This window comes from Lathamus discolor, chromosome 1, assembly GCF_037157495.1.
Source record: "Lathamus discolor isolate bLatDis1 chromosome 1, bLatDis1.hap1, whole genome shotgun sequence".
NCBI lineage: Eukaryota > Metazoa > Chordata > Aves > Psittaciformes > Psittacidae > Lathamus > Lathamus discolor.
Window position 1 is genome coordinate 65,162,405 of NC_088884.1, and position 9,344 is coordinate 65,171,748.

The following is a 9,344-nucleotide window of genomic DNA, read 5'->3' on the forward strand; positions in this document are numbered from 1 at the left end:
GTGCATCGATAATTATAGATGTTAGCTAGAGACTTGCAATGTTTTTTTGACATGAAAGTAATAAAATCTTCCTAAAGAGCAAAAACTCCTGGGGGGAAGAGACTGGAGCAAGCCCATGGAGCCCAGCAACCTGCAGGCCCACTACTGAATTCTGTGGCTCACTCACCTCTAGTTTTTTAATGAAGAACCTTTGCAGGTGCCTGTCCCCCTTGGGTGGCCCATGTCAGCAAGCATCAGCCAACCCTGCCTTGAAGGAAACTCTTCATCTTTATTTCAACCAGCCTGCAGCAGCCTGGCAAAGGCCCCAGCCAAGACTACACAAATGAAAGGACGTGCCTTTGAAAGGCCATGGCAGAGCAAATCTGTTAGCAGCGGATCTTACCTGCACTAAATCTTTTCCTACCTCCATGAGAATGCCTTTGCTGATTGTCCCTCTGTACATCAGCCAGCTGAGATTTCCGAGCCTGCTCTGCCACATGAGATGTGGTGTTGGATGTGACTTGCCCAGCGTTTCTGGCTTTGCTCTGGCACAGACACGTGGAAGATGGGCCATCCACATTGTCACCTGGCACCCTGAAATGCCTGGGTGAAGGAAATTCCTTTTCAGTTAAAAAAAAACCAAAACAAACTAAAACAACAAAACCCCACAAAACCCAAACCAGCCCAAACCCAACCTGAAACAAAACCCAACCCCCAAAGTGTACCTTCTAGCCCCCGGGTCAGGTCTTCACTTACTGGTTTCCCCACCTTGCTCCATCTCTGACAGTTGCACCAAGAGCGTGGAAAGTGCTGCCAGGCAGGGAGGGTGTGTGCATGTATGTGTGGCTCTCGCAAAGGTGTCAATGTGACACGAGCCACAAAGGAAAGGTCTCAGAACCCTCCCCATAGCCTGGAACTGGGCCTTGAGTTATCCCGGCATGGTACCGAGGCGCTCAGCACCACATGTACCTGCCGTCCCCTCCTATGTGTTGGGGATTGTTTGGTATGTGTTCTCCCAACGCAGGGAACAGCTTCTGCATGGACATCTGCACCCACAGGATTATTTTGTGACAGGACGAGCCGAGCCCGAAGAAGCAAGCGGGAGGGGGTTTCCTGGGGCTGTGGATCAGGCCCCTGCTCAGGTGTGACTGAGGAACCTGCAGAATGGGAAGAATCCAGAGGGGACATATTTTAGCCCTGATGCCATGTGTGGCTTTCTCTCGCCCCTCCGCCCTGCTCTGTCCCCACCCCAACCATCAGGCTCTTTAACATGACAAAGAGCCCCGAGGAGCAGACGGTGGTGAATATTGCAGTCCCAGGCAGGGTATAGGCAGCTATAAAGGTAACTGCCTGTCCACACTGCGGGGCTACCTCAGCTTGCTGGTGAGCCCTGCTCCCCCCCCGAGTGAAGGTGACATCTATTAGAAGGTGGGGGAGCCACCCCTTCATCTGCCGCCCATGTGTGCACACTTGGCTCTGCCCCCCTACCAGGCTTACCCCGGCGGGACCGCCATGGGGTACCTGGACTTTTACTGGAACTCGGCGGGGGAGGCAGGACATGGCCCCGCTTCGGCTGGGCCCGGGGCAGGCCTGGGCGCCGGTCAGTCTCCGGAGGCAGGAGGGAAGAGGCAGACGGCAGGTAAGGCATTTCGGCTGCGAGCGGGAGCCGCTCCCCGCGGTACCTGTGGTCCCAGCCCAGCCGCTTTGCTTAAGGACCTTGAGAAAGTTTTCTCTCTCCCTGCCTCGGTTCCCTAACGTGCGAGCGGGGCAGGGCGCCATGTCGTGGGCAAGGAGGATGGGTGACCTTGGGCAAGTCGCACCACCTTCCCGTGGGGACCGTTTCCCAGACCTCAGCAGAGCCTGCAAGAGCTGAGGCACTGGCAGGTCTGTGCTGCAGGCTGGAGGGCAGCGTGACAACATGGGCTCATGAAGCCTCATGGCTCTCGGGGCGGGGATGTCTAGGCCTCCTTTCAGTCAAACGCTGTCATGTGTGCTATGGAGAGAAACAGCTCCTGAAGGTAATTCCGCTAGTGGCATCCTTTATCCCCTTACAAACTCCTCACACCTTTCATGTGCTCAGCAAACCTGATCCCAGTGAATTGCTGTGCCGGGAAATCCGCTCCCTTTAAATCCAGCATTGTTACTCTCTGCTTTTTTTAGTTTGCTATTTTCCCCTCTCCATTCCCCTTTCTGTGCTCTTGATGCCTTGCCTTTCCATCTCTGCAAAGAAGTCCCAGGCCCCACCGCAGTGGCATTTTCTGCTCCTGCCATTCCCCTGCCACTCACTGAATGCCTGATGAAAGCAGGTTTTTGCAGAGCCCCATTGTATGTTCGGCACGGTAACATTCGTGTAAGGTTACTGGGTGGGAGGAGAGCAAGCTTTTGGAGAGCCGGTTTTAAGCTGTCAGATGGGATAGAGCTACGGGCTCTGGCAGAGTGGCTAGTGGCTATTTGGCACATGGCTACTTGCCACGCAGTTTGGAGATGTTCTCTGCATGCTGCTTGCTCCGCAAAGGATGCAGGCGGACTGACTCGCTTGTGCCCCCAGTGGGCCTGGTTTACAGACGTGAAATCCATCTTTGAACACTCTCCTTTGAACACTCTGGTCCCTCTCTGCAGAGAGTGCAGTCATGAAAGCAGAGGCCTACTGATGTCAAAGGTTTGTGGGTGTGGGGCTGCCTTAGGTTTTCATGTTTATGTCTGTTGTACTGCTCTTTGTGTTTCTTGTTTCCTCTTCCTTTCACTCTCATGGGAGAGGGAGAGCACCTTTGTCTTGTGCTCAAACTGCAGGTTGTAAATTGCGTGGGATCTTGGGAGGACAGGCCAAGGAACCCAGGAACATGTGGGAGCTTTAGCTCTATGGTATCTTGCTGTGGTTCCTGTCTAACATAAGACTTTTCTGTTTTCCAAGCTCATATTCATGCCCTTTTCCTGCCTATAAGGTTTTAGTGCACAGCCTGCAGGAGCCAACCATCCTGTGGTCCCACAGGAAGTTTTAGCTCACCGTGCATCAAGGACACAGATGTTCAGCTTCCTCTCAGGTTCTGCAGTCTGCCCCCATGCACATAACACCTCAGGTCCTGCACCTCTTCTGCTGACAGCCCCTTTCTCCTTTCGTTTTGTAACCCTCATGGCCCTGCTCCCCAGCACCAGAAACCTGCCCCGCTGCACATCTGCCTCTTCACACAGCCTGTGCTGGTGGTTCTCATCTCCTGGGGATAGGAAATAGCCAAGAGCAAGCCTATGAGAGCAGGCAGCCCTAGAGAGGCAGGCACCACAGAGAGGTGTGCCTCTCTCCGGAGGGTGATGCTCTCAGAAGAGATACTGCAGACATGGCTACCTTTCTGAGGCCCAGAAAGAGCCTCTAGGCTTAGGAGTGATTGCTTAGCAGCATCTCAGCTTCCAACAGAAGGGAGGGTTTGATATGGTGGACAAGGAGCTCATTCCTCAGGAGGGCGTCAGTACTTTGCATTAGACATACATTTGGGAAGTTGGGGAGGGTGTGCTTGTGTGGGTTTCAGGGTGACTAGTAAGGATATTGGAGCTATTGGTTGAACTTGGTAGTCAGAAGATGTGTAATAAAATGGCACTGCCCATTCATTGCACCCCCCCTCTCTTGAATTGTCAGTAGGAGGAGAGGGAATGGGCAGAAGGGTTTGCAGATGAGTAGCTGGAGGGAGGAGGGAAGGATGGACAGATTTGCCACCGCACTTATGGAGGAGGGAGGAGACTGGCATCACATCCCTTCAGTCAGGGCTAGCCTGAGAAGGTCTCAGCCTCTCACAAACCCCAGCAGCCAGGCACCTGACAGAAATGTGCGGGGGTAATCTCTCCTGTCAGCATTTTCCTATTCAGGCACCCTGAATGCCTTTGCATCTTGGCAGCTTTTGTCTGAACTAGTAGCCCAGACTGTTTAGGAAGTTTTTCCTTTAGATCTTTATCTCAACTTTGTCCTCAGCAGAGACCCCCTTAAGACATGCACTGGCACAAATGAGAAAGGGCTTGCACACGTTCCTCTGCGCTCTTGAATTCTGTCCCCAGTGTCCCTGGTACAGGATTACTGGCTCTTCGTGCTTGTCCCAAACACCCACCTTTCTTCCCCCCCTCCCCCTTTCCATTTCAAATTTTTCTCCTTCATTCTTGTCTTCCAGAAGCCCTCCTCAGCCAAACAGGTGCCCCCACCTATACGTGCATTTCCAACAGTGGCATGGTCTGTGGTGGGTGCCACAGGCAAACAAGAGTGAGCCAATATCCAAGGCCTGGCTCATGCTCTCCACCTGCCACCCCGTCACTGTAAGAAATGACTGCTCTGGGTCACCATACACCATGGCTGGAAGTTGCCTTGCCACTGTATCAACTGCCTTGAGACTGCTGGGCAGGCGGTTTCAGGGAGCCCAGTCACCAACCCAAAACTATGCCTGCAATCATGACCAGGCCTCTTTGACCACAATGAGACCGCAATGAGACTGAAATATTACCGGGGCCTTTTGGAGGATAATAACACTGGGAGTCAATGTGCACCATTCTCCCTCCCTGCCCTGACTTTTCCAGCTGGCAAGAGAGAGCCACAGGTATCCTGGAGGGCTGAGCTGGGAAGTTGCTCACAATCAGTGTGCTTGTTTGTGCTCACAGATCCATGAAGGAAGGAGGGTGACACAAGGCTCTGCTTCAGGAAAGCCCCTGTATGGTAGGCAAGGATCTCTGGAGCAGGCAGTGAGCATGCTCATACCCATACAGCTGTGCATTATGTCTTGCATACTTTTCCCCACTGTCTTTTTATTTCTAGAAGTATCCCCAGCTTCATCCAGTTCTGGGAATTTCAGCCAATTCACACCAGATTCAGCCACCAGTCCACATTCAGCATCCTCGTCCCCACAGCCTACGGATAGGTCTCAGGAGGGCAGAGAAGATGGCATGGACGATGGGGTGAGGAAGTCCAAGAAACGCACAGCTTTCTCCAAGGAGCAGCTGCACACCCTGCACCAGCGGTTCCAGAGCCAGAAGTACCTCAGCCCCCAGCAGATCCGGGAGCTGGCTGCTGCCCTGGGGCTCACCTACAAGCAGGTGAACATAGAGTCTTTGACCCATGGTATATCTGTCACACAGCAGCTGAATGGTCATATAAGGCAGTGACAGGATGGGAAGATAAGTCCCCACCTGTGAATACAGGCAAAGGTTGCAGCTAACAGTTGCTCTCCTGCTTATTCATGTTCAGAGATCAGAAGCACTTCTTGGGGCAGGAGAGTCAGTGTCACCTCACTGGGGCCTCCCCAGTGAGGGATCAGTTAAGGGTACTGTTGCCAACACTTGTAATAGAATTGCAAACACAGTGATGAATATGTTGTTTGCCACAAACAGCCTCTGCCCTGGGCTTGACAGCAATTCACAGGCTTTTTCCTTGCACTGGTGAACATCACAGAAACCCTGGCATGCGTCAGTTCTCTGAATCCTTGGGCTGCAACGTGCTGAAAGCTGTTGCTAACGTTTCCTAGGGCTGACCTTGTCCACTATCTAATAATGTGCCACACTCAACACTTTCTGGTGGCTTGACATCCCTCTCCATGTGGGTACTGCTGGGATTATATATTGCAACTCGACAGGGTCTTTGCTGATCTCCAGGCAAATAGAGTATGTATGTAGTGTATGTATGTAGTGTATGTATTTAGTATATGTAAGTATGTATATGTAGTATATATATGTATATGTATGTATGTATGTAGTGAACTGGTGCTGGCTCAAATGATACCTTCTTAAAGCAGAGGGGGCTGGCAACGGGCGTACAAATACTTGCAGTTACAAGTAAAAAGTCTGCCTGGAATTTGGATGTCATAGTTGGGCGCGACAGCCTGGGTGCTCTGGGACTAGAACAAGTCATATATGCATTGTAGGTGCACACATACACGTGCACACGCTGAGCAGGAACTTGAGACTGGTGAGACAATCTGGTCTTTCCTTCAATCCACATCCCCACAAAGGCTGCTTTCCCGGTGCAGACAGAGCCCTAGGGCGAAATGGCTCTGGAATTCACTACAGCAAGGAGCTTTGAATTTGGGAACTGCTGGGTGCAGGGAGCAAGCCTCTCCCTGCTCTGCTCACAAGCATGCAGAAACAGTGTCTTAGAAGCTTGCTTGAAGTGCAGGGGGCTTGTAGAGACCTGCGTGGGTCTAGTTTGCACCAGTCATTCATCCCCATGATTGAAATGAGTCAGTTTGTCACAGCTATAACTGTTCTGTGGATGGAATGCTGTCCCCTCCTCCCACTATGCAGATGCACTAGCCACCTGCTGAGGCTGCTAGACAGACATCCCCATTGGCAGCAACCCCAGGGAGCTCTTCAGGCCTTTATCTGCTGCTGCCTATATATCTATGCCATCTGGTCACTCTTCCCCTGGGTCTTCCTGCTTTGGAATGGGATAACATTTGCTCTTCCCTCTCCTTTGCTGATGTTTTCTTTTCTCTGCTCTCCTTTCCCCACCCAGGTGAAGACTTGGTTCCAGAACCGGAGGATGAAGCTGAAAAGGTGCCAGAAGCATAGCCTGTGGACTGAAAGGGCTCAGTGCCTCACGCAAGTAAGAACATAGCATATGGCTCAGCATGGTCTTCTGTCTAGCCAGATAAGTCCTGTGATATATTTCCTCTGTGACTGTGGTGACTTAAGCATAAAAGTATGAGCATAGCCTGCCTTCTCATTTGTTCAGTGCAGAGGCACAGGCTTGGCACAGCTCCATGTTCTGTGGGTAGCCTAGCAATAGGCTGACTATGCCACTGAAATGCTTCCAGAGAAAAGCTGTTTTCCTCACATATATATGTGTGTGTGCATGTGTCTATATATATACACACAACTATGTAACCACTCCTGAGCTATGGAGAGAGAGATGGTTCTTCTTGCCCTCCCATGCCATTGCTGCCAATCAAGAGGACATGAAATGTGAAGGAACAGAGCCCTAGTACCTGCCAGGCTGTTTATTCTGTAGAGAAGCTATTGTCACAGTGGAGAAGCTAGCTATGTATTCTGACTCACTGTCTTTCCCTTTCAGAGTGCCTTCCAGCCAAGTACTTACCTGGACATGCACCCCAAATTCCACCAGGGCTACCCAATCACCGCAGCCAGCAACATGCAAACCATGCCTCCCCCCCGTCAGCACTACGGAGCAGGGCAGAACGCTTACACAATTGTGACCAGTGAGGATGGAGGAGTCTTTGGCAAAGGTGGAGGCACCTGCAGTGTCCAGCAGACACTGCCCAGCTTCATTGCCCAGCACAAAGTAGACTTTTACCACAGCTGTCCTGGCAGTGTGGAATATCCAGGCACAAAGACGGGTGACAGCTGTAACTTTCACCACTCTGCCGCCATGGGGGCTCCTTTCCCAACCACTGCTGGCCACCATCTCTATCATTCCTAAGCACTGTGGATGTGGGGTACTTGGGGCAGCCGTGAATCAAATCTTATTCTCATTTCTCCCTTTGTTATTCATGTGCTCTTCAATTCTGAGGCATCATGTAGCTAGAACTTGTTGGGCATCCAAATATGTGCCTGCAAGCGTGCACAAACACACAGACATGCAGATACCTGTTTGCCCATATATGTAGATACAGCTCTTCATTTATATGTCCTTACACATGCGCACACACACTCTTCTTTGTTGGCACAGACAACCTTATAGCAAGACTCGAGATCTGGCTACCTAGATAATGCCCTGGATCTTCTAAATTATGGATCTTGTAACTTGTCTCAAGAGGAGGCACAGATTCCTTTGGGGATCTCCTTTGTACATATCACCGTACCGTTGTGTATACATAACACATGAAGTCATGGAGTATATGGAGAAGTGCTGGTCACATATTCACTGAAATTGGAGAAGTTATTGTCACACACCAAGCATCTGATGATTAGACCACCAGTTCAGTGGGTCAGCCACAAGGTGTAGGACTGATGAAGTGTCTAGTGAAGGGAGATGTGACAATTAGCTTGCACAAAGGCTGGTAAGATGGTCTTACAAGCATCAAAATTATAAATAAGCCCTTTGTTGTAGTTTGTATCTTTCTGTGCCTCCCCTCGAGAAAATCTAACAGTGCATTCAATTTGGCAAATAATAAAATGTTTTAAAGACTGATTATATATTTTTTGTATCTTTTTTTCCCCACTGTAATAGAGCATTGCAATATGAGATCCTGACGGAGCATAAATAGCCATATCAACCGTATGCCATTGTTATTACTGATTTGACTCTGAAACTAGAGACAGATTTTTCTGTTATTAGTGGATCAGCTTCATGACTTGACCATGCCAGATAACTAAATTCAAAGGACCAGGTGAGTAACTGCCACTCGCCTTAAGAATTTCCCTAACCAGAAACATTTTATACTGAGGCTGGCTAAAACATAAGAGGTGCCATCATTTCTCAGCTTAATACTACATACGTGTCTAAGTACCTGAACAGATGTGTGTATCAAGGTATATTTAATAACAGGGACCCAGTTCCCTGAGTAACAGGTTTTCTATTACTCTGATGATGGCAATGACTTTAATGCAATGAAGTAGCTGTCATGATGAAAAAAATGGGCATAAAATGAAAGCAATTGATGTCTGGAGTATTAAGAGGCATGGTCTCTATTGACAAAGCTGGTTTATGTCCCTGTGCCTCACAGCTGTTTTTTCCACCTGCACTCCCTCACAACCCTGTGGTTGTTCAGTTGCATTGCTCTAGAGCTGTACTGTAAACTGCATGGCCAGCACGACTTGGGGAAAAATAAGGAAGTCATATCCTTCTGGAGATCCATTTTAAAGCACAGTCCTTCCTGTCCCCTAGTCCTACATCCAGAGAATGTGTAAGCCTGGGAAGACACTTTTTGCAACCACTGCATCATCAGAGAGGTGGGGATCGATTAAGCTAACTTAACTGAAGAGATGCTGGTTAACCCATGAAGGTCGAAGCAGGAATCATCAGGGCTCTCACATGAATAGGAGTTTTTTTCAGCAACTTTGGAGCCAACAGTGCTACTACTAACCTGGATGTCATCTGAAACCTTTCCATGCCACCCCATCAAAGGCTGCTGTAGGTAAAAAGTTGAGCTTGTGACTTCTCCTCGCTAATAATTGTCTGGAAAAGGAGTCCCATGTCATGCCCTGTCGTTTCAGGGGTGCTTTAGGACAGGCAGGGTCCTGCTGTGAAGTCTCTGTGACTGGCTTGCAGGAGGATGCTGCCTATAAGAGCAACACTTGTGATCACCTTACTATTACCAACAAACACTACCGAAGCTTGCAGTTTCCTCTAGAGACTCGTAACATTTTTCAGAGGCCATCATTCAAAGCTAGAGCTTACGGCCATAGGCTGATCAGGAGACTGAAAGCCTGAAGCAATTCCA

At 49.9% G+C, this 9,344-nt stretch overlaps 1 protein-coding gene across 1 annotated transcript; it reads left to right on the forward strand.

Annotated features, from left to right (window-relative positions):
* The first annotated feature begins 1,437 nt into the window (after window positions 1-1,437).
* LOC136007172 (homeobox protein NANOG-like) lies at window positions 1,438-7,381 on the forward strand. The gene is made up of 4 exons (XM_065665089.1): window positions 1,438-1,618; window positions 4,766-5,043; window positions 6,458-6,547; window positions 7,016-7,381. Exons 1-4 carry the CDS (start codon window positions 1,438-1,440, stop codon window positions 7,379-7,381), a joined length of 915 nt encoding a protein of 304 aa, XP_065521161.1.
* Window positions 7,382-9,344: the final 1,963 nt, after the last annotated feature.